This window comes from Pelophylax lessonae (genome assembly GCF_965119305.1).
Source record: "Pelophylax lessonae genome assembly, chromosome: 11".
Classification (NCBI taxonomy): Eukaryota; Metazoa; Chordata; class Amphibia; order Anura; family Ranidae; genus Pelophylax; species Pelophylax lessonae.
The window spans coordinates 203,534,125-203,560,057 of NC_138778.1; the positions used below are offsets into that span (position 1 = coordinate 203,534,125).

A 25,933-nucleotide genomic window follows, 5' to 3' on the forward strand; every position below is an offset into this window, starting at 1 on the left:
TATGGTGATCAAAAAGGCAGTAGCCCAGGCCCAGAATCAGGTATTTCACCTCTACCATTAACTAAGCTCGGGTAAAGAAAATGCATTCTATATTTGATGCACTTGAATGAAACTCTACCCACACTGATCCAATGTTACCAAACACCTACCAAAGAGGTAAAGTCCAGGCTTAACCACTATGATCAAAAAGGCAGCAGCCCAGGCCCAGAATCAGGTATTTCACCTCTACCATAAACTAAGCTCGGGTAAAGAAAATGCATTCTATATTTGATGCACTTGAATGAAACTCTACCCACATTGATCCAGCGTTACCAAACACCTACCAAAGAGATAAAGTCCAGGCTAAACCACTATGAGTGTTGGCCGGAAAGGGAGCTCATCCAGGCTCCAAGTTGCAGCAATGTCAAGAAGGAAGATCCATAAGCCACACATCAGATGGCAGACCCCTATGGAGAGGTAAATGGCAGCCTCAGCCTGGGCTACGACCAGGCCACACCCCCATCTGACTGGTCCATCTACATCCATACGGGTCTGCCATCTGGTGTGCAGCTTACATATCTTCCTTCTTGACATTGCTAGAATCCTCCCCACTTAGGGGCCGACCTCTCCCTAGCAGCAGCAGTGGCCTCCAGCACTGTCCAGACCTCCACAGTAATTAAACATAGGCTTAAGTCGACTATAGATCAGCCTTTCTTAAACCTTTTACCCCAAAGTAAGCCTTGAAATAGTTTTTAGGTCTCAGGGAACCCCTGCTAAAATTAGCCCATCGGGAGTCTTTGGGAAATGCCTCTTACATTGGTGGTCAGTGAGAAGAATGACCCCACAACAGTGGTGATCAGAATTCCACACTTACAGTGAGCTAAAAAGATCATTAGTGTCATGCCAAGTGGCGACAGACCTGAAACTATGTAGCCGCTATCAGATGGAAGGTCAATTAGCCATAGCCCAAGGAACCCCTAGGAACCTCTGGAGAAACCATGGGGTTCCACAGAACCCTCGTTGAGAATGGCTGCTAAAGATTCTAGAAGTATGACCCCATTCAAGTCTACAGGGAGTAACAATGCAGACATGGCCAATGTCAGAAAAGATTTCAGGCTTGAGGATGTAAACTCTGGTGAAGGTCACCACTGCTAGGGAGAAGGGGGTCAGATCAAGTTAGGGGCCTAGGGGAGGATGGCCTGGGTTTTAGTTAGAAAGTAAACTTTTCCTTTAAGCTAGGACTTGGTGGATCAGACTATAAAGGGGGCAAGCCAGTTTACTCTCTTAAAAAGAAATTCCCTAAAATGAGGGTATCATCATTCGGCTCTTGGTCCTCTCTTGCATTGCAGAGGAAAGTCCTCATCTTCTCTAACTACTCCAGATAGGACCTCTAAACCTTCCAAAAGGCTTCAGGCTAGTCTAGTCGGAATATGGAGAAGTCATGTGCAGAATACTTTAATAAGAATGGTTTTAATCTGATCAAAACTGTACTCATCTAGAACAGTGGTCTCCAAACTGCGGCACTCTGCTTGCCTTTAATCGACCTTTGGGGCACAATTACTTCCACTGATACTAACAATGGGGCACCATTCCTGTCACAGGTACCAACGATGGGGCACCATTCCTGCCACAGCCAACAACGATGGGGCACCATTCCTGCCACAGACACCAACGATGGGGCACCAATCCTGCCATAGGTACCAACGATGGGGCCCCATTTCTGCCACAGACAACAACGATGGGGCCCTATTCCTGCCATAGACAACATCGATGAGGCTCCATTCCTGCCATAGACAACAACGATGGGGCGCCATTCCTGCCATAGACAACAATGACGGGCACCATTCTTGCCACAGACACCAACGATGGGGCACCATTGCTGCCGCAGACAACAACAATGGGGCACCTTTTCTGCCACAGACAACTATGGGGCACCATTCCTGCCATAGACAAAGATGGGGCACCATTCCTGCCATAGACAACAACGATGGGGCACCATTCCTGCCACAGACACCAACGATGGGGCACCATTCCTGCCACTGACACCAATGATGGGGCACTATTCCTCTCACAGACTACAATGATGGGGCACTAATCCTCTCACAGACACCAATGACGGGCACTATTCCCCTCCACTGATACCAATGATGGGGCACTATTCTTCTCACAGACACCAATGATGGGGCACTATTCCTCTCACAGACAGCAATGATGGGGCACCATTCCTCCAACTGATATCAACAATGGGGCATGGTTTCTTCCACCGATACCAATGATGGGGTACTAATCCTCATCAAGCCAATGATATAGCACTACTCCTCCTTCTCCTACTGACCACCAAGCCTGAGGCCATCTTTATTTTCACTAATGCCGACCAGGGACATTTTCCACCCCCACTGGCCACAATTCGGTCCCCCTCCCCTAAAATCTGAAGGACAGCGAACTGGCCCTTTGTTTGAAAGGTTTGGAGACCCCTGACCCAGAAGAACAAGCTGCTAAGATACACCACATGATAAAGAATTAAAAAGCGGTATTTGAATGTTGGTCAACTACTTTTTTTTTTTTTTTTTAAAGCAAGGTCTTCAATGCACAGCCAAGCCCATCGTATGTCACAGAGCTTCCAGGAATCAAAATGTTCCTGGAACCAGCACAATTTAAGGAATCTACATTGTCAAAGCAACTGTCATGGACCAATGGCGGGACACAGGCTGCAGCTGATGAACCAGTCTGATAAAAGAACCGCGTTGTTGCCCTGGACACTCCAATCAGATTAAAACTAGAAATTTTGCTGTAAAAAGTCTTGGCTGAGGCACAGCACACAAAGTTCTTATTTCAGACAATTTGATCATGAGGCCCAGTGTGTGACATCACTGGTAACAAACAAGTTGCACATTTATGAATGTGGAGATTGGAAATACATGGCAGAAATCCATAAACACTTACTGCTTTATCTGCCAAAAACATATGCAGTTCTGTTCATCCAGTGTTGTGATTTGAACAGCTCTGCCACAATAAGGCAGCATCACTCTATTTTCCAGGTTAGGAGTTTCCTCTCCATTACCTTGCTCACTGCACAAAGTACCAGCATCATTGCTGGTATTCAATGAGCAAAGAGGGTGACCAAGGAAGTCGCAGTTTGATTATCCTAGAAGTGCGAATCACTCAAGTGGCTTAACAGATTTACTGCTGTGCATTTAGCCATTTCTTCGGAATTATGCTTTCTGGTGGGTTTTAAAGACAGACTATTTTAAAGTAAAAAAATAAAATAAAAAATGTGGTCTTTAATAAATTTGCAGTAACCCTTAGCAACTGGATAATGTCTTGCTGGTTGCTACAGGTATCTGCACCTCATTATTACCCATCTTTTTAAAAGGTTAGTTCACCCAAAACAGATATTTCAGGCTTTTGGCAGAGGTCAGAGAGCTGCACCAGTTTGGGGACCCAGAGGGATTTTTGTATTAGAATAATAATGTATCAGCACTATGAGAGGGACCCGCTGAGCACACTCCCGGAATCACAGGGAACATCCAAAATTCTGGGGTAGGTGGGAATAAAACCCAAAGCCTGTAGGAGTTATACAGAGTCTGCAGTTGACTTGGTTTACCAGACTCCTTTTAGGCTGAAATATCGCTTGTGAGTGGACGGTTTTGCCCAGAGAACCTTCTGATAGCAAGATCACAAGAGGTCTTTTTTTTTTTTGGGTGGAAAATGCACAAATGTCACATATCTAGCTTGATGAAAATACATTCTTAAAAGGAGTTTATAAGAAAAATTTACATTGCAGCCAAAGGGCCCCCAGTAGTTTTCAAATCATTGCGCATTGTAGATAAATAAAGATGCTTTTAAATTGGATACCTGAAGGTCAAACACGGTTTACGCAAAGGTTGTCCATAAACGTAGCATTTTGAGCGATCTGTGCGCTACTGCATATAAGTAGGATGGACAGTTAAGCGCGCCCTCATCATCAGAGAAAACAAGAGCTGTCTATTGTCCACAAATCTGGACAGGCACGGTGCACGCTCCCTTGTCCACAAACAGGCACAGTGCATGCTCCCTTGTACACAAACATGCACATGCACAGTGCATGCTCCCTTGTCCATCAACCTGCACATGCACAGTGCATGTTCCCTTGTCTACCAACCTGCACATGCACAGTGCATGCTCCCTTGTCTACCAACCTGCACATGCACAGTGCATGTTCCCTTGTCTACCAACCTGCACATGCACAGTGCATGTTCCCTTGTCTACCAACCTGCACATGCACAGTGCATGTTCCCTTGTCTACCAACCTGCACATGCACAGTGCATGCTCCCTTGTCTACCAACCTGCACATGCACAGTGCATGTTCCCTTGTCTACCAACCTGCACATGCACAGTGCATGTTCCCTTGTCTACCAACCTACTCATGCACAGTGCATGTTCCCTTGTCCATCAATCTGCACATGCACAGTGCATGTCCCCTTGTCCACAAATCCGCACATGCACAGTGCTTTTTCCCTTGTCAACCAACCTACTCATGCACAGTGCATGTTCCCTTGTCCATCAACCTGCACATGCACAGTGCATGTTCCCTTGTCTACCAACCTGCACATGCACAGTTCACACTCCCCTTGTCCACAAATCCGCACATGCACAGTTCACACTCCCCTGTCCACAAATGCACAGTGCACGCTCCCCTGTCCACAAATGCACAGTGCACACTCCCCTGTCCACAAATGCACAGTGCACGCTCTCTTGTCCACAAATCCGCATAGGTACATTGCACACTCCCTTTTCCAAAAATCCACGTATGCACTGAGCAAACTCCCATGCCCACGAATCCGCACAGGCACAATACATGCTCCCTTGTCCACAAATCTGCACATGCACAGTGCACGCTCCCTTGACCACAAACATGCACAGTGCACGCTCCCTTGTCCACATATCTGCACATGCACACTCCCTTGTCCACAAATCTGCACATGCACAGTGCACGCTCCTTTGTCCACAAATCTGCACATGCACAGTGAATGCCCCCTTGTCCACAAATCTGCACATGCACAGTGCACACTCCCTTGTCCACAAATCTGCACATGCACAGTGCACGCTCCTTTGTCCACAAATCTGCACATGCACAGTGCACGCTCCCTTGTCCACAAATCTGCATATGCACAGTGCACACTCCCTTGTCCACAAATCTGCACATGCACAGTGCACGCTCCCTTGTCCACAAATCGACACATGCACAGAGCACACTCCTTTGTCCACAAATCTGCACATGCACAGTGCACGCTCCCTTGTCCACAAGACTGCACATGCACAGTGCACATTCCCTTGTCCACAAATCTGCACATGCAGTGTGTGCCCCCTTGTCCACAAATCTGCACATGCACAGTGCACACTCCCTTGTCCACAAATCTGTACTCCCTTCCTGTCACAGCAGCGCTAGGAGCAGAGGAAGCTGAGAGACGTACTTGGGGGAAGAGCGCACTGTGTATGTGCAGATTTGTGGACAAGGGAGCGCACACTGCGCATGAGCATATTTGTGGAAGAAGAATGCTCGTTCCTGTGATGATGGGGGCATGCTCATTAGACCACCGATCTTAGCCAATGCGTAGGACAGCATGGACCGCTCAGAATGATAACTTACTGGCTCTGCGAAAGCTGTGCTTGGTCTACAGGTTTGTAATCTAAAAGAGGCACACTTTGAATACAATGCATTGAAATCTGATTGGGCCCCTTGACAGCAGCTGTAAACTTTAGTATAAAGGTGAACTAACCTTATAAAAAGTCAAGCCCCTTCAACTGACCTGTATAACTACTGTGCTCAGAATTCCTCCCCTAATCCATTAATTCCATGCACTGTTGTCGAAAATTTAATTATTTTTTTTATTCACTTCCAGAGTAACAAATATTCCCCTCTGCCAGGATTAACCAAGCCAAAAGCATTGCTGCACAACTGCTGTTATATCCTTTGTGGCTAATACATGGTTACATAAAGACAATTTGCATTCACCAATCCGTGTGATGTATTCTGCCTTGTATCCCAAGAATGTACAAATAAAAAAATTAGGTGTGGGTAAGGGGGTTACCTTTACAACTGGTGAAAAGCAGGGGAGGGGGGGGTACCTTTAAACTGCAAAATAAAACCGGCAACAGAAACAGACAAATCGGAAGCAGATATGGTTTAAATGACGTTATTAAATTCTGGAGGTGCCCAGGAACACAGCACAAACGGCTTATTCATTACATTTCACAGGTTGTCACACTAGTTATATAGTGAGGTGGGGAGGGGGGCGGAGCCAAGACCCACCCCTACAGTGGCTGCAAGGACAATTTTCTCTTGTCAAGGATTATTTGGATTCTGCCCTTCAATTTTGGGTCAGTTTGACAAACTATTTCTTTTTATTCCTCAGGACAAGTAGCAGATATTTGGGTTGGGAGGGGGTTGGGGGAAGAAGAGTAATAGTACACTTATAATCTACAGGTGTATAATGATACAAGAAAAAGACAGGTGGACTGGCCAAAACAAAAGAAGATAAACCGAAAAAAAAATGAAATTATTTTAGGAGTGGAGGTTATGTTGTAGCCTGCGTTAGAAGATACACAGATACTGAAAAGCGTCATTTCAGTCCCAGGCCTACAGGCTGCACCACAAAATGTCTATTTCAGTTTTTTTTTTTTTTTTTTTGTTTAAATCACCTCTGAAAGTTACTTTTTTTTTTGTTTTTGTCTTTTAAGATCAGTTCTATTCAGAAAGGTGAAGCCGTGTCCTTATGGTTTGCTTCGAGTCTGGCGATCCTGCGGAGAGATTAAAAACAAAGTAAGATTTGGTTTATCGCTGACAAATAAATGTACGAAAAAACAGAGGAACGGTGTTCATTGCAAACCTGTTTTTATTTTAAAGTGGACCCAACACTTAAATGAAAGTAAACCTTTTTGCCTCCGCGGAGAATCAATATTCCCTGGGTTCACGCATATGCGATGTCAGACATCGCATGTGATTCGCACCGCAACTGATGTGCAGATCACATGCAATATCTGTGCAAATGGCAATTCAGCAAACATGCATTGGATTTGCACAAAACCACAACCAATGGGATCCAATTCCTGTCCGAATGCACAGTTCATACTGCGATCTACAAACCGATCCGGGGTGTCATTAATTGTGTATTGACACCCGCAGCGGTTTGCAGAGGGCAGTGTGAACTACCTGCGGGGGGAGATGCGACGTGGGAACCCGCACTAGAATCGCGCTGGTTCCCGCATCACATTTGTGTAAACCCCGGATTAACCTTTCTTGCCCAGCATCCTTAAACCTCGTACACACGCTACGAATTTCCGCCGACCGGTCGTCCCCCTTTTGTCCAGAGTGGTGTCTGTTGGTTGGAATGTGCTCTAGACTGCACACGAATTTTCCCGCACGACAGAATTCTACTTCAGAAGTGATGTCATGTGCTGGTTTGCTTACTTTGTGTTCTTTCTTCTCGGAGCATGCCCAGGCTTGCTCATAAGATTTTTCCCCGTCGAAATCTGTACTAATGAGACGAAAATCGGACGTGTGTTGACGGAGGACAAAAATTTGAATGCCTGCACATCAGGATTTTGTCAGCCGAAAAGTCGGAGTCGGCTGTCGAAAGCACCATACTAACAATCCGAAAATCGGCAGATCGGTCGTCGGACGAAATTTCCCTTCCGAATTTCTTATCGTGTGTACGGGGCTTTAAAACTGTGCTATTACACTCAAGGGGCATCTGCTTGAGCGGTCACATGAGCGGGAGAGGAGAGAAAGGAGATGGTCCCGCCTACTCCCAATCATCACTAAAGACTGTGAGCCGTCTTAGGCTGCATTCACACCTGAGGGTTGACTTTTTGAGCATTTTTATGCATGGTTTTTGAGCGTTTGTGTATAGCGTTTTTAAAGCATTTAACTCCATGGTGCCGGCCGGACTCAAAAAAAGCGGGCTTGGCGCCAAGTGGCCACATATTTGTGTGCATTAGTGCAAAGAGCACTGTGTTGAGAACGCGCGCCCTGGGCACGGTTATTAGGCAAACAGAGAAAAATACAATCTGTTTAATAATTTTTTGCTATTTTTTTAGCGTTTTTATTGGCTTTTAATTTATTTCTTATATTATTTTTACTTTTTTTTGTAAGGGGATAAGGGTTAAAGTGTTACTAAACCCAAAAGCCTGCAGTCACTATATCTAGTCTCCCACAGTACATTTGTGTACACACTAGCCGAAAATCGTACGGTCCCCTTCCCCGACCGTGAGCACCGCTCCCCCGCACCTCACACACAGTCGGTCCGCGCGGCGGGACGTTCCCACCCGCGGACTCCACTCACCCCCCGTTCGGCTCCCGCCCTGGCTTCCTCCCGGCGCGCGCGGCCCCGCTCTCTAGGGCGCGCGCGCGCCGCTGTTCTGAAATTTAAAGGGCCAGTGCACCACTAATTGGTGCCTGACCCAATCAGCCCAAAACACATAAAAACCCACTTCCCCTTCCTGTCCTTGCCGGATCTTGTTGCCTTTTGTGCCTTGAGAAAGCGTTTGGTGTATTTCCCTGCCTGTGTATCAGACCTTCTGCCGTTGCCCCTGACTACGAACCGTTGCCGCCTGCCTTGACCTTCTGCTTCGTCTGACCCTGTCTTTGCCTTGTCCTTCTGTACCACGCCTGAATCAGCTGTCTGTGAGGTTGAGCCGTTACCGGAGGATACGACCTGGTTGCTACCGCCGCAGCAAGTCCATCCCGCCTTGCGGCGGGCTCTGGTGAAAACCGGTAGTAACTTAGAACCGGTCCTCTAGTACGATCCACGCCAATCCCTCACTGACACAGAGGATCCACCTCCAGTGCAGTCATCTGCCGCCAGTCCGGACCCTGACAGCTGAATTCGCATTGTACAGACATCACATGTGATTTGCATAGCAGTGCGGTGCGAATCACATTAGAGGTCTCACAGCACATTATGTGTGAACCGGCACTGGGCAGAAACATGCTTAAAAACACATTAAAAAACGTTCAAACAAGCTTTTCCATGCACTTCTATGGAACAAAAAAAAAATGCACAAATCTGCCCAATTCAAGCTACTAAAAAAGCTCATGAACGTTTTTGAGCTTCAGGCGACTTGGAGTGGAGATGTGAACCATCGCCATAGAGGATAATTTTTTTTTTTTTCTCCTCCAGCGTTTTGGAACTTCAAGCTTCAAGCTACAAAACGCTGAGGTATGAATGGGACCTTAGACAGCTCAGTCACTGTGCATGCAGTGAGTGTGTTCTTAGAACAGAAACGTCTGCCGCTCGTGGACGCAAATGTGCAAAGTTTGGGCATTAAACCCACCCTCTTTGCTGCCATACATACAGTATCTCACAAAAGAGTACACCCCACATTTTTATAAATATTTTTTTATATCGTTTCATGTGACAACACTGAAGAAATGACACTTTGCTACAATGTAAAGTAGTGAGTGTACAGCTTGTATAACAGTGCAAATTTGATGTCCCCTCAAAATAACTCAACACACAGCTATTAATGTCTAAACCGCTGGCAACAAAAGTGAGTACACATTTTGGGCGCAATTAGCCATTTTCCCTCCCCGGTGTCATGTGACATATTAATGTTACAAGGTCTTGGGTGTGAATGAGGAGCAGGTGTTTTAAATTTGGTGTTATCGCTCTCACTCTCTCATACTGGTCACAGGAAGTTCAACATGACACCTCAAGGCAAAGAACTCTCTGAGGATCTGAAAAAAATAAATGTTGCTCTACATAAACATGGCCTAGGCTATAAGAAGATTGCCAAGACCCTGAAACTGAGCTGCAGCACGGTGGCCAGGACCATACAGCAGTTTAACAGGACAGGTTCCACTCAGAACAGGCCTCGTCATAGTTGACCAAGGGAGTGGAGTGCACATGCTCAGTGTCATATCCAGAGGTTGTCTTTGGAAAATAGACTTATGAGTGCTGACAACTTTGCTTTAGAGGTTGAAGGAGTGGGGGGGTCAGCCTGTCAGTGCTCAGTCTGTACGCCGCACACTGCATCAAACTGGTCTGCATGACTGTCGTCCCAGAAGGAAGCTTCTTCTAAAAATGATGCACAAGAAGCCCAAAAACAGTTTGCTGAATACAAGCAGACTAAGAACATGGATTACTGGAACCATGTCCTGTGGTCTTAGGAGACCAAGATAAACGTATTTGGTTCAGATGGTGTCAAGCGTGTGGCGGCAACCAGGTGAGGAGTACAAAGACAAGTGTGTCTTGCCTACAGTCAAGCATGATGGTGGGAGTGTCATGGTCTGGGGCTACATGAGTGCTGCCGGCACTGGGGAACTACAGTTCATTGAGGGAACCATGAATGCCAACATGTATTGTAACATACTGAAGCAGAGCATGATCCCCTCCCTTCAGAGACTGGGCCGCAGGGCAGTATTCCAACATGATAACGACCCCAAACACACCTCCAAGACGACCACTGCCTTGCTAAAGAAGCTGAGGGTAAAGGTGTTGGACTGGTCAAGGATGTCTCCAGACCTAAACCCTATTGAGTATCTGTGGGGCATCTTCAAATGGAAGGTGGAGGAGCGTAAGGTCTCTAACATCCACCAGCTCCGTGATGTCGTCATGGAGGAGTGGAAGAGGACTCCAGTGGCAACCTGTGAAGTTCTGGTGAACTCCATGCCCAGGAGGGTTAAGGCAGTGGCGGAAAATAATGGTGGCAACACAAAATTTTGACACTTTGGGCCCATATTGGACATTTAAACTTAGGGGTGTACTCACTTTTGTTGCCTGCGGTTTAGACATTAAATGGCCGAGCGTTGAGTTATTTTGAGGGGACAGCAAATTTACACTGTCAAGCTGTACACTCACTGCTTTACATTGTAGCAACGTGTCATTTCTTCAGCGTTGTCACATGAAAAGATATAATAAAATATTTACAAAAATGTGAGGGGTGTACTCACTTTTATGAGATACTGTATATGAGTTACGTTGGTGGTAAGAGAAGCTTCCCCCCCTTCCCAGCAGAAACTGCCAGAAAATATTCAGAACTCCTGGGTATAAGAGCATGTGACTCAGTTTACCCTAGTGTGCAAGCTACGGTGCTTGGTCTCATGGGAGTGGGTGGGAAGACCCTGTTCCTGTGTACTCTTACACTGAACAAAATTATAAAAAAACGCAACACTTTTTTGTTTTTGCCCCCATTTTTCATGAGCTGAACTCAAAGATCTAAGACTTTTTCTAAGCACACAAAAAGCCTATTTCTCCCAAATATTGTTCACAAATCTAAATCTGCGTTCGTGAGCACTTCTCCTTTGCCAAGATAATCCATCCACCTCACAGGTGTAGCATATGAAGATGCTGATTAAATAGCATGAATATTGCACAGGTGTGCCTTAGGCTGGCCACAATAAAAGGCCATCCAAAAATGTGCAGTTTTACTGTATTGGGGGTCCGGGGGGGGGGGGGGAGGTCTGAAAATCAGTCGGTATCTGGTGTGACCATCATCTGCCTCACGCAGTGCAACACATCTCCTTTGCATAGAGTTGATCAAGTTGTTGATTGTGGCCTGTGGAATATTGGTCCAATCCTCTTTAATGGCTGTTCGAAGTTGCTGGATATTGGCAGGACCTGGAACACATTGTCGTATACGCCGATCCAGAGCATCCCAAACATGCTCAATGGGTGACATGACCGGTGAGTATGCTGACCATGCAAGAACAGATCCTTGCAACATGGGGCCGTGCATTATCATGCTGCAACATGAGCTGATGGTCGTGGATGAATGGCACAATAATGGGCCTCAGGATCTTGTGATGGTATCTCTGTGCATTCAAAATGCCATCAATAAAATGCACCTGTGTTCGTTGTCCATAACCCCACCACCAAACCGTTCACTCACACAATGCCATACACGCTTGTCTGCCATCTGCCCTGTACAGTGAAAACCGGGATTCATCCGTGAAGAGAACACCTCTCCAAAGTGCCAAATGCCATTAAATGTGAGCATTTGCCCACTTAAGTCGGTTAAGACGATGAACTGCAGTCAGGTCAAGACCCCGATGAGGGCGACGAGCATGCAGATGAGCTTCCCTGAAATGGTTTCTGACACTTTGTGCAGAAATTCTTTGGTTATGCAAACCGATTGTTGCAGCAGCTGTCCGGGTGGCTGGTCTCAGACGATCTTGGAGGTGAAGATGCTGGATGTGGAGGTCCAGGGCTGGTGTGGTTACACGTGGTCTGCGGTTGTGAGGCCAGTTGGATGTACTGCCAAATTCAACGCCTTTGGAGACAGCTTATGGTAGAGAAATGAACATTCAATTCACGGGCAACAGCTCTGGTGGACATTCCTGCGGTCAGCATGCCAATTGCACGCTCCCTCGAAACTTGCGATATCTGTGGCATTGTGCTGTGTGATAAAACTACACATTTTAGAGTGGCCTTTTATTGTGTCCAGCCTAAGGCACACCTGTGCAATAATCATGCTGTCTAATCAACATCTGATATGCCACACCTGTGAGGTGGATGGATTATCTCGGCAAAGGAGAAGTGCTCACTAACACAGATTTAGACAGATTTGTGAATATTTGGGAGAAATAGGCCTTTTGTGTACATAGAAAAAGTCTTAGATGTTTGAGTTCAGCTCAGGAAAAAATGGTGGCAAAAACAAAAGTGTTGCGTTAATAATTTTGGGGAACGCCCTGGGGAACGAACAGGGAGAGCTAAGGAACGTTATGCGAGGCTGGGAAGGTAGCATGAAAGAGAACCTGGAATTTTGTCCAGCACAGAAAAGGACAGGTTCAATTTAAGCCCATTTTTGGAATCAGGGAAGGTAGGTTAGAAGTCAGAAGCAGCTGTAAACCTACTTTCCAACCACAATAAGTGGCGACACTGCAGGTGCCTTGACCTTGAATATATGTAAACCCTAACTGGATAACATTTAGCTTGCTAAAGCACTTGAGTATCTTAACCACGACTACCTGACGCTGCAGGACGTTGGACATACCGATCTCAATAACTTCAACAACATCCTTGAGGTTGAGACCTCCTATCCATTTTTGCCTTTTATGGTGTATATGGTCTGCTGCCGACCCAGTCCGGTCCAGTATCTGCTCAGTATTTAGTAGAAGCCCCCTTTTGATCTAATACAGCCAGGAGTCTTTTTGGGAAAGATGCAACACCTGGATTTAGGGATCCTCTGCCATTCCTCCTTGCAGATCCTCTCCAGTTCTGTCAGGTTGGATGGTAAACGTTGGTGGACAGCCATTTTTAGGTCTCTCCAGAGATGCTCAATTGGGTTTAAGTCAGGGCTCTGGCTGGGCCATTTAAGAACAGTCACGGAGTTGTTGTGAAGCCACTCCTTCGTTATTTTAGCTGTGTGCTTAGGGTCATTGTCTTGTTGGAAGGTAAACCTTCGGCCCAGTCTGAGGTCCAGAGCACTCTGGAGAAGGTTTTTGTCCAGGATATCCCTGTACTTGGCCGCATTCATCTTTCCCTCGATTGCAACCAGTCGTCCTGTCCCTGCAGCTGAAAAACACCCCCACAGCATGATGCTGCCACCACCATGCTTCACTGTTGGGACTGTATTGGACAGGTGATGAGCAGTGCCTGGTTTTCTCCACACATACCGCTTAGAATTAAGGCCAAAAAGTTCTATTTTGGTCTCATCAGACCAGAGAATCTTATTTCTCACCATCTTGGAGTCCTTCAGGTGTTTTTTAGCAAACTCCATGCGGGCTTTCATGTGTCTTACACTGAGGAGAGGCTTCCGTCGGGCCACTCTGCCATAAAGCCCCGACTGGTGGAGGGCTGCAGTGATGGTTGACTTTCTACAACTTTCTCCCATCTCCTGACTGCATCTCTGGAGCTCAGCCACAGTGATCTTTGGGTTCTTCTTTACCTCTCTCGCCAAGGCTCTTCTCCCCCGATAGCTCAGTTTGGCCGGACGGCCAGCTCTAGGAAGGGTTCTGGTCGTCCCAAACGTCTTCCATTTGAGGATTATGGAGGCCACTGTGCTCTTAGGAACCTTAAGTGCAGCAGAAATCTTTTTGTAACCTTGGCCAGATCTGTTCCTTGCCTCAATTCTGTCTCTGAGCTCTTTAGGCAGTTCCTTTGACCTCATGATTCTCATTTGCTCTGACATGCATTGTGATCTGGAAGGTCTTATATAGACAGGTGTGTGGCTTTCCTAATCAAGTCCAATCAGTATAATCAAACACAGCTGGACTCAAATGAAGGTGTAGAACCATCTCAAGGATGATCAGAAGAAATGGAAAGCACCTGAGTTAAATATATGAGTGTCACAGCAAAGGGTCTGAATACTTAGGACCATGTGATATTTCAGTTTTTCTTTTTTAATAAATCTGCAACAATGTCAACAATTCTGTGTTTTTCTGTCAGTATGGGGTGCTATGTGTACATTCATGAGGAAGAAGAATGAATCTAAATGATTTTAGCAAATGGCTGCAATATAACAAAGAGTGAAAAATTTAAGGGGGTCTGAATACTTTCCGTACCTGCTGTATGTCTTAATATTTGAATCAGTGAGCCATTTAAGAGGTCACTATTATCCTTGGTCCCCGATGAAGCCCACTACATTGGCGAAACATGTCGGACCCTGGTGACCCTATCATTGTATCTCTTGGTTCAGAGTATCACAATTATGTGTAATTTATGTACACTATTTTAATAGCTTATGCCTTTTTCTGCATCTATGACCTAATGTTTGATCAATTTGATATGTAATAACATTTGTATTTTTAACTGTATTGGTTTCGATTATCTGTTTTCTGCCAGACAAATCACTGCCTTTAAAGTCCCATTTTTTCGGTGGTTTTATGACTGTAGGATACAGTCATTCAACACCTTTCCTATATGAGTATCTTAACCAGTTGCCAGTGGCCGTTGGCATATACAGTGGGTAAAATAAATATTGAACACGTCACCAATTTTCTAGGTAAATAGATTTCTAATGCTGGCCATACAAGTACAGAATTTCGGCCATTTGCAGACTGAACGATTATTTGTCGATCAAAAGCGAATTGTCCATATGATCGTTCATATGATCATTTCCATGTTCGTAGTGATTGTTCAATAACAATAAAAACATACAAGACAGAAAATTATTTTTTTCGTTTCGATTATAACATACACTTACACAATTGAAATAGTAAAAGTTTTCGATTTAGATCTAACGACATTAGCCGGGTCCGTGGTCGAAATCGTCGGTAAACTTGGGTTCACCAACGGCACGAATATTGAACGACCTTTCCGAAAACTACCAGTTTCTGCTGAAATTCTGTGCGTGTATGACCAGCATGAAGGTGCTATTGACATGAAATGTTCACCACATGTCTAACAACCCATGCAACCCATACATATAAAGACACTAAAACAAAAAAGTTAAGAAATTAATGGCGCTTTTCCACTGCATGGAACCGTACCGGTTCGGCACCCTTTTGTGCTTTTCCACTGCTGGTACGGCATGGTATAGGGTCGGAACGGTTCGGTACGGTACGGTATAGGTTTGCTTTTCCACTGCATGGAACCGAACGGTACGGTACGGCCCTGAAAAAACAGTACCTACTCGATTGTGGTTCTAACAGGTACCATATCCCACAATCCTTTGCATGCAGTCACTACTAGCCACTGATTGGTCAGAGAATCCCACCCACCCCGTTGTTATCCCACCCACTTAACTTTAGTACTGCTTTAGTGGAAAAGCAAATCTATACCGTACCGTACCGAACCGTTCCAATCCTATACCATGCGGTACCAGCAGTGGAAAAGCAAACCAGGCCAAGCAGGGCCGAGTAGAGCCGAGCCGGTACTAGCCGGTACTTGCAGTGGAAAAGTGCCATAAGTTATGTGTAAATAACGGAATGACACATGGAAAAGTATTAAGCGTACAAGATCCTTTGTTGGTAATGACAGCTTCATGATGCCTCCTGTATGAAGAAACCAGTCGCACGCATTGCTCAGGTGTGATTTTGGCCCATTCTTCCACAGTCTTCAAATCTTGAAGGTTCTGTGGTCCTCTTCTATGAACTCTGATCTTTAGTTATTTCCATAGATTTTCTATTAGATTTGAATCAGGTGATTGGCCAGGCCATTCAAGCAGCTTTATTTTCTCTCTTTGAAACCAATTAAGAGTTTCCTTGGCCTTGTGTTTGGGATCATTGTCTTGCTGAAATGTCCACCCTCGTTTCATCTTCATCATCCTGGTAGATGGCAGCAGATTTTTATTAAGAATGTCTTGGTACATTTTTACATTCATCCTTCCTTCGACGATATGAAGTATGCCAATACTATATGCTGAAAAACAGCCCCACACCACGATGTCCCGCCAAACTTCACTCTTGGTATTGGGGTATTTTTGGGGTGAAGTGCCATTTGACCTCCAAACATGGTGTGTATTATGGCATCCAAAGAGTTCAATTTTGGTCTTATCTGACCAGGCTATATTCTCCCAGTATTTCACAGGTTTGTCTAAATGTTGAGCAGCAAACGTTAAACAAGCTTCAACATGCTTTTTCTTCAGCAATGGAGTCTTGCATGGTGAGGGTGCATACAGGCTATGGTGGTTGAGTGCATTACTTAATTTTCTTTGAAACAATTGTACCTGCTAATTCCAGGTCTTTCTGAAGCTCTCCACAAGTGGTCTTTGGCTCTTGGACAACTCTTCTGATAATTATTTTCACTCCTCTGTCATACATCTTGTGAGGAGCACCTGGTCGTGGCCGGTTTATGGTGAAATTATGCTCTTTCCACTTCCAGATTATGGCCCCAACAGTGCTTACTGGACCTTTCAGAAGTTTAGAAATCCTGTAACCAATGCCATCAGTATGTTTTGCAACAATGTTGCAAAGGTCTTGAAAGAGCTCTTTGCTTTTACCCATTATGAGATGTTTCTTGTGTGACACCTTGGTAATGAGACACCTTTCTATAGGCCATCAGTCGAGACTGAACCAGCCAATATTAATTTGCATGACAAGGGGCAGGATTGCTTTCTTATTACTGATAGATTCCAAATAGTGTCTTGGCATTCCATGACTTTTTGCACCTCCCTTTCTTCATGGGCTCAATACGTTTTCCCTGTGTCATTCCATATTTTTTTTTTATACAACTAAAATTTCTGAACATATTTGTTTCCGTTTCTTTGTATGTATGGATTGCATGGGTTTTGGTACCGACATGTGGAAAACATTTCTTGTCAATAGCACCTTTAGAAGTATATTTACCTAGAAAAATGGTGACGTGTTCAATACTTATACACGGTATGTGGCAGCATAGCAGTCAGCTGCACCCACATAAAGGCGTACATCTGGCGTTTATGTGCTGGGAGGATGTTCATGTCTCCAGTACTGTAACTAAGCTGCCACCAATAGCTACCAATCAGTTTATAAGTGAAGGCTGGTAGAGCAGGTTCCCAACCATGACCACTGTGATAGGCAATCAGGAGCCGGTATGGACCATCTGGTGCCAGCGGTAGTGGGATTAAAAACTGCTTTTTTTTTTTAGATTCATAAACCCTTTCTACTTGTTTTCATTATTTTATTTTTTTTTCAGATCTCCAGCAGCCTCTGTCTACATGCTCTCCAGTGGTGGCTTCATGCCATTTCTCAGGGTGTTTCCCGATGGTGACTATAGTGGACCATGGCTGTGTAAGCTGTGGAAATGGTTACTAGTAGTCTCCATCAGAAGCTCACGTGACAAGGTAAAGCCTCGTACACACGCATCGAAAATCGGCAGGGAATTTTCGTCCAACGACCGATCTGCCGATTTTCGGCTTGTTAGTATGATGCTTCCGACAACCAACTCCGACTTTTCGGCCGAAAAAAATCTGGTGTGCAGGCTATAAAATTTTTGTCCGCTGTCAAAACACGTCCGATTTTCGTGCAGTCAGTACAGATTTCGACAGGGAAAAATCTAATGAGCAAGTCTGGGCATGCTCAGTGAAGAAAGAACACAAAGAAAGCAAACCAACACATGACATCACTTCTGAAGTCGAATTTTGTTGGGCGAGAAAATTTGTGTGCAGTCTAGGCACATTCCAACCAACAAGACACCACTCTGGACAAAAGACGGACGATCGGTCGGCCGATAATCGTTGCGTGTGTACGGGGCTTAACAATGAAAGAAAAGAAGTAAATAACAGGGACAGAGCATTGTCACCCTATAACAAGAAGCATATGAACAAGAACCCTCATAGCAGGATCAACATGGGATTATTTTAGGGCATACTCACACTGGGAAAGGTTGTACCAAACCATGGGCCAAGTCGAATTGTCCTCCTCCCTTCTTCTGGTCTGTACTCTAAGGAAACATTCTAGTGTACGCTCACATCTCCTCTGCCAATCAAACCATAGAGATCTCCACTTCCGTGCCCAGTGATATATGGAGGGTTTTGAGCTCAGGCCTGGTTTACACTCAACCCGGACATGAACTGTCCCCAGGACAACCACTTCCAAGGTCCCAGGCACAGTACACTTAACTGTTCTCAAGCCTTTAGAACCCTTACACTATAAAACGCCAAGGAGGTGAACCGTGCCTGGGTACACACTACTGAAAGCTGGAGATCTAAAGAAATACTGTAAAGGACTTTTGAGATTTCAGCCTCAACCCATCTTAAAATGTCCCCTCCTAACACCTATGCTAACCCGGGTAATAAAGATGTATATGCATACCTATTCTCAGCCCACTCCTGGTCACAAGATATCCTGTGTCAACCAGTGGCAGCTGCAGGGGAGAAAAGGGAGTGCTCAACAGCAGCAGGGAATGCCTGGAAGTGGCAACGTTACCTATAGGCTCCTTTGTCGGCGCTCCCTTCTCTCCTCTGAGGCTGCTGCTGTCTGACACAGGGGAGCCATACTGTCACGTGACTGGTCTGGAGGGGACTGAAAACTTGAGTTTACAATGGTTTAGGTTTGTACACAGATATGTTTATTCTGATTTTAATCACTTATTTACTCTACCTAAAGTGGTATTAAAGGATCGTCTTTTTAAAAAAGAACAAACATAATTACCTGCTGTGTGTAACGGTTTTGCACAGAGTAGCTCCAATCCTTTGCTTCTCAGGCCCCCAGCTGGTGTTCCTGGCTCCTCCCCCTTGACCAGTGCCCCCAATAGCAAGCCACTTGCAATGGGGGCACACTGGTGCGTGCTTGCTCCCGAGCCCTGCTCTATGCGTCCATAAGACACAGCACCGGGACTAGGCCCTGCCCCCTCCTCACTGATTGTGCCTGACAGCAGTGGGAACCAATGCCCCCCTGGCTCCAGATGCTGTTTGAGAAAAATGAGGCTGTCGTGCATATCGCTGAAGGTAAAAAAAAAAAAAAAAATACCTTCAGCTTTTATAACCACTTTAAAGAGTGTTTGATTGCTAAGTTCTTAGTGCAGAGCTAGCAGGGAACAGATACAGCATGGGATATATACTGTATCCACCTAGGCGAGTATAAGGGCCCCAAACCAACCATATATTTATCTTTTAATGGGCAAATCTGTTACAAACTAGGGAAATTCTCAAAAGTATAAAGTAACAGGTGTCTGCAAATCAGCAACGTGGACGAAGTTCACAGCAGGTGAAGTGGAATCACAACTCTACTAACGCCAGAGAATCAGCCCGGGTAATATTTCCATAAGGAGATCACATTTCCCTTCGGACAGGTTTTATTTACATAGAATTATATCATTGACAGGTAACCCTCTTGCTGGACAGGTGTGACAACTTCTGCATATGACATTAATAGGAACTCCTCTCGAGAAACAGCTTGGCTTTTCTTGGTGCCCTAAAGCAGTGGTCCTCAACCCTGGCCTACAGGGCCCACTAACAGGCCAGATTTTAAGTATTACCTTGGGGAGATGCAGACTAGAGTACTGCAATCACTGAGCAGCAAATGATATCACCTGGGATGTATTTCAGATATCTTGCAAACCTGGCCTGTTAGTGGGCCCTGTAGGCCAGGGTTGAGGACCACTGCCCTAAAGCACATCTAGGAAGCCTTTGAAAATAAACTACTCATAAACCTGGGCAATATGGACAGAGATACTCTTTATAGCCAAAAGTATGTGGACATCTGACCATCACACCTCTAGGAGCTGGTTGACATCCCATTCATAAACCATGGTCATTAGTAGTGAGCCATTGGCTCCACCTCCCCTAACTCTGCAGCTATACCAATGAGAGTGAGTCTGTGGGAATTTGTTCGCATACATTTTTTTCACTTGGGATTGTATTAAAGGCTCACTGACGTGGTTGTGTAAATCAGTAGTCTGAGTGGACTTTGTTACATAGATTTGGGCAGATAAAGAAGATCATAACTACTCTAAAATGACCCCTGACCATCACACCTGTCTGAGCTTGTTGGACACCCCAATTCCTGGCCCACCTTTGTGCCTAGAACCACCTCCACTTTTCTGTAAAAGCTTTCCACAACATTTTGGGATGTGTCTGGGAGAATTTGTGCCCATTCAGTCAAAAAGGCATTTGTGAGGTCAGGTAGTGATGTTGGATAAGAAGACCAAGCTTACATTTGGTGTTCTAATTCAGTCCAAAGATGTTCAGTATGGTTGAGATCAAGGCTCTGAGCAGGACACTCAAGTTCTCCACACCAAACCATGTCCTCATGGAGCCATTACCACAAAGGTTGGTGTCTTTGTATGCTGTACCATAATCAGCACTGTTCACTGAAAGCACCTGAACTCATTATTATGGAGGGGTCCACATTCTTTTGCCTATACAGTGTATGATGAAAAATGCACAAGCCTTTATTTAAACCAGGATGACCACATATAGAGGCAGATGAATTGCTACACAACGCCTGAAGAGGCTCCCAATTCTGGACCTTTACAGCCAAGGAAGCTGCCATCTTGGCCTCTGATCTGCAGTTGCCACAGTGCTGCACACATGAATAATTATGATACCTGCCTTGTGATGGCTTGACAGTTTGGTTGAGGACACAAGCAATTGTGACAGAAGTAACAAATAGCCCCCGTTCACATGCAAGCGATCCGACTTCGGGTGGCGACCTCCGAGGTCGCGGTGCGAGCAGCGCGCCGCAACCTCGGAGCGGCCGCCACGGACTTCATAACATTGAAGTCTATGGCGGTCGCCTCCTGGTCGCCCCAAAGAAGCTCCGGACCCTTTTTCTAAGTCGGAGCGACTTGTGTCGCTCCTATTAGAACGGGTCCGCAGCTTCCCTATGGAAGGCGACCTGTGAGGCAACCAGGTCGCCTCACAGGTCGCCTTAGTGTGAACGGGGGCATAGGGTCCAACAAGCTGCACGTTCAAAAAAAAAACCATACACTTTATCAGTATAAAAAAAAAAAGCAACAAAACCAGCAAAAAAAGACACTGTGGGAGCAGTGTAGAGGGTGAACGTGTTTTACGCTATCTAGTGCGTACTCATGACTCCTGGGTGAGCATTAGTGCGAAACGCGCTCACCCTCACCCTTACTCCCATGGTGTGCTTTTTTGAGGCTTCTTTTATACTGATAATAAAGCAGGTGTTTTATCGGAAGTGCAGCTTGTTGGATTCTATTTGTTACCTCTGCATATGGCGGATAAAGCAAAGCTGGCACCTACTGTGTCCAAAGGTGGAGAGGATGGCTTAGCAGACCCACCTAGAGCGGCAGCATATACTTAAGCAACTGTGACAGTTATTTACGGCATGCCTTAAATGTAACTGTTTTTTTGGGAAAAAGTTAAAGCATAGCGGCAAACTTTTTTTTTTTTTTTTTACACGTTTTGGATAGAGTGGAGAGGGATTAGAACACCTGTCCATTTTTATTGCCCCCATTAAGGAGATTCATCCTCTCTATCTGTCCAGTTTACCATTATCATTGAAAGTGAAAGTAAAAGAAAATCCCATATTTTGGGTTGTCCCCAGAAAAGTAATAGAGGGGAAATCTCCCAATGGGGACACTAGATCTGATGACCTTGGGGACCCCAAAGGATTACCCTAATTTGGGATGTCCCCAGAAAAGTAATAAAGGAGAAATCTTCCAATGGTGACATAAGTTCTGGTGGCCCCAAATGGATTTCCTTAACTTGGGTTGAAAAGTAATTAGAGTTGAAATCTTCCAATGGAGACATTAGTTTTTGTCGAACGGAAGACCCCAATGGAGTCCCTTAATTTGCGTTCTCCCCAGAAAAGTAAAAGAGGGGAAATCTTCCAATGGGGACACACGTTTTTGTGGCCCGGGGGACCCCAAAGGAGCCCCTTAATTTGGGTTGTGCCCAGAAAAGTAATAGAGGGGAAATCTCCCAATGGGGACACTAGTTCTGGTGGCCCAGGGGACCCCAAAGGATTCCCTTATTTGCATGGATTTCCTCTCACTTCCTGTTTGGCAATGGGACAAAATGAAGGCTAATCTCTGAAATGGGACACAGATGGTGGAAAAAAAAAATCACTATCCAAAATGAAAAAAAAAAAAGTTTTGCCTCTAGTTTTACTTTGAATGGATGGGTTTAGTTCCGCTTTAATAAGATTAACAAGGAGATGGGAAAGTACAGAACACAACAGCTTCTACAGGGAAATAGATATTTGCTCATAACTCTGAGCTGCCCTGTAGCTCAGATCTGTTGATCATCTTCAAACGAGCTTTTTAATAAAAGGCAAATCCTGCTTCAGTATTTTGTTCATTCTGAACTGATAGGCTTAATTTGAGAGCTGCATGGACAATCTTTCCGATGCCAACACCTGAAAAAAGGCCAACAAATGCAAAAGAAGAATGTTTTACCTTGCGAACCTTCTTCTCCCTCTCGTTTGCTAGCAGTTCCTGTCTCGGATGCCACTGCCACTCTATGCAAATGAAAGGGAGAAGAAAGATTGAGCAGAGAGAACATAAAGACAGCCCCTTCAGGAAGAGGTCAATGAAAGAAAACAATTCACCAGTAATGGAATGTGAAGCAATGTGGTCTGCAATCACTGGAGGGGATTTAACAAATACATCTAGGCATACATGCACACATTTTGGGGCAGAGACCCTAGAAAATAAAATGGCGATCGTTGCAAAATTTTAAGTCACACTGTGCGCAGAAGTCTTTCAAATGCAGTTTTTTTTTTTGGAAATAAATGACACTTTAATTAAAAAAAAAAAAAAAAAACGAAACAGTAAAAAAGTTAGCCCAATTTTTTGTATAATGTAAAAGATAATTTTAAGCTGAGAATCATGATTTTAAACTGAGAATCATGATCTTTATTCTAAGTAAAAACAAAAAAATTGTGGTTCTCATTTTATCCAGAATCGTGCAGCTCTAATGTACATTTTTTTTTTTAATACATTTGCAAAGGTTTTAAACTTCTTTCATGTTGTCATTATGGGGTCTTGTTTGTAGTAGAATTTTGAGGGAAAAAAATGAATATATTCCATGTTGGAATAAGGCTGTAACAAACCGTGGAAAAAAAAAAAATGGATTTTTGTAAGCACTTACCGTAAAATCATTTTCTCTGAAGTCCATTGACAGACGCAGCCTCCATACTTCTTATCCATTGGGTTATGCTGTCCCCTGCAGGAGTAATTCTAGGCAGGAAAAGTAATTCTCCACGCCGACGGGGCTGTCCCCATAGGCATAACTCCACACCCTCTGCTCCAGCAAACCAGTTTCATTGTAAGCAGTAAAGATACAAAAATCATCCCCATAACAGAGGGGCGGGTGCTGCGTCTGCCAATGGACTTCAGAGAAAAGGATTTTATGGCAAGTTCTCAAAAAAATCCTGTTTTCTCTATCGTCCATTGACAGACGCAGCATCCATACTTCTTATCCATTGGGACGTCCCAAAGCAGTGTAGGCATGAGGGGTGGGAAAAACGCAAACCAAATAGTTAACGTAATTTCTAAAGGCTAAACTTAGCCAACTAGGTAACATGAAGTTCAACCAGGAACCACAGGAGCTCACCCATGAAAGAAACCCCTCTAAACAGAAACAAACGAGTCTCTAAAGAGCAGCCTGCAAAACCTTGCAGCCAAAGGATGCATCCGAAGATGCCAACAAATCTACCTTGTAGAATTTTGTAAATGTGTGCACAGACATCATACAAACTAGCAGTACTGAGGCCTGATGGCAAAAAGAGTGCTCTAGTAGAATGTGCCTTCACAGGGAAAGGAGGAACCTGACCCTTCAATGAATAAGCCTGAACGACCGGCTGCCTAATCCATCTGGATATAGTCGCAGCAGATGCAGCCAAACCTTTACGAGATCCCTCTATAAAGGACAAAAAGAGCATCTGATTTCCCAAAAGACTCAGTGACCATCATCAGGTAAACCCTGATCGCCAGAACCACATCCAGAGAGTGCAAAGCAATTTCCTTGGGATGCTTAGGCTTAGGAAAGAGTGAAGGCAACACAATGTCATCATTTAAATGGAAATCAGACAACCCTAGAGAGAAAAGACTTAAATTAGTTCGGAGTACCACTTTATCTCTGTGGACCACCAAATAAGGAAAAACAACAACAGGACAGCACCGCCAACTCAGACACTCTGCAGACAGAAGTAATTGCCACAAGAAAGGCAACCTTCTGGGTTAAAGAAAGCAGAGAAATCTCCCTAATGTTCTCAAAAGGAGGCTTTTGAAGAACAGACAAAACCAGATTGAGATCCCACGGAGTCAACAGGATCTTCTTGGGGGAGCCAGAAGACGCCCCCCCCTGAATAAAAGTGTGAAACAAGGCATTAGCCAAGGCCGACACTTGGCCCTTAATAGTGCCTAAGGCCAACCACGTACGATGATAAATCTTCCTAGAAGTCGCATTCTTAGCCTTCAACAGGGTAGGAATCACAGATTCAGAGAGACCCCTATCTCTCAACAACTGCCCTTCAACAGTCATGCTGTTAAAACCAGCGACCATAAAGCAGGATGGAAGTTCGGTCCCTGGGACAGCAGATCCTCCCTCCGGAAGTCTCCATGGAGGATTTGCCACCAAGTTTACTAGGTCTGCATACCAAGACCAACAAGGCCAGTCTGGGGCCACCAGATCAACTGAAATTCCTTCCACCAACACCTTGCGGAGAAGCCTTGGCAAGAGTTTTATCAGAGGGAAGGCATAGATCAGCTGATACTGGCTCCAAGGAGCCACCAAGGCATCTGTGACATCGGCCAGAGGATCCCGAGACCCGGATTGTGGACTGCGGAAAGAGCCGGAACATTGTCTTCCGCCCAAACCAGAATCTCGGCCACCTCTTTGGCCGCCAGGACACTCTTGGTGCCCTCTTGACAACTGATGTAAGCCACAGCTGTGGCATTGTCCGATTGAATCCGAACCAGAGAACCGCATAGCCGATTCGTCCAGTGGATCAGGAAAAGCTTGATTCCTCTGAGCTCCAGAATATTGATCGGTAAGGAAGACTCCTTTATTGACCAGGTGCCCTGGGCACAGAGCTTCCCCAGCACTCCACCCCAGCCTGGTGTCTGTGGTGACCACCGTCCAAAACAGTGGTAGGAAGGACTTGCCCTGACAATGCTGGCAACTGGATCCACCAGGATAGAGCAGATCTCGTGAGTCGGCTGAAGCGTATCATTTGCCTGAAGACTGTGGATCCCAAGTTCCATTTTGCAAAAATCTCTTTTTACAGAGATGAGACTGAGCAAACGGAACCACCTCGAAGGTCGATACCATCAGACCCAGGGCTCTCATGCAAGGCCATAATGAGGACAGATCAGTTTGAAAACAGCAACCGCATCACACCCTGCAACTTCTGAAGTTTTTCCAGGGGAAGAAAGATCCTTGCCAAGGCAGAATCTTGGTCAGCCCCAGATAATCCAACCTCACTGAAGGCATCAGAGTCAATTTTTCCTGAAAGGTCTGAACGGGTGAGGGTGCCCCTTCATCCTGAAGAGGACTTGTCCATAGAACCGGACTGGCTGGTCTTGCCTGACCATGGCTTTTTAGCCCCTCCAGAAGCCCTGAACGACTTCACTTTTTCCTGCGCCTCTGAGGCATGAAAAAAAACGTCTGAGCCGTGAAAGAAGGCCCCCTACCTTA

The 25,933-nt window shown here is 45.3% G+C and overlaps 1 protein-coding gene across 3 annotated transcripts in view; it reads right to left on the reverse strand.

Annotated features, from left to right (window-relative positions):
- Positions 1 to 6,094: 6,094 nt before the first annotated feature.
- The window catches only part of YTHDF1 (YTH N6-methyladenosine RNA binding protein F1), a 70,334-nt gene continuing 50,495 nt past the window's right edge, over positions 6,095 to 25,933 (reverse strand). Inside the window, exons 5-6 of one of the 3 annotated variants that reach the window (XM_082272580.1) lie at positions 22,690 to 22,751; positions 6,095 to 6,760 (exon numbers count right to left, since the gene is read on the reverse strand). In XM_082272580.1, coding sequence (XP_082128706.1) covers positions 22,719 to 22,751 — 33 coding nt within the window. In that variant the 3' untranslated portion in view covers positions 6,095 to 6,760; positions 22,690 to 22,718. The remainder of the gene's footprint in view (positions 6,761 to 22,689; positions 22,752 to 25,933) is intronic. The other 2 variants (XM_082272578.1, XM_082272579.1) reach the window with 2 other exon arrangements.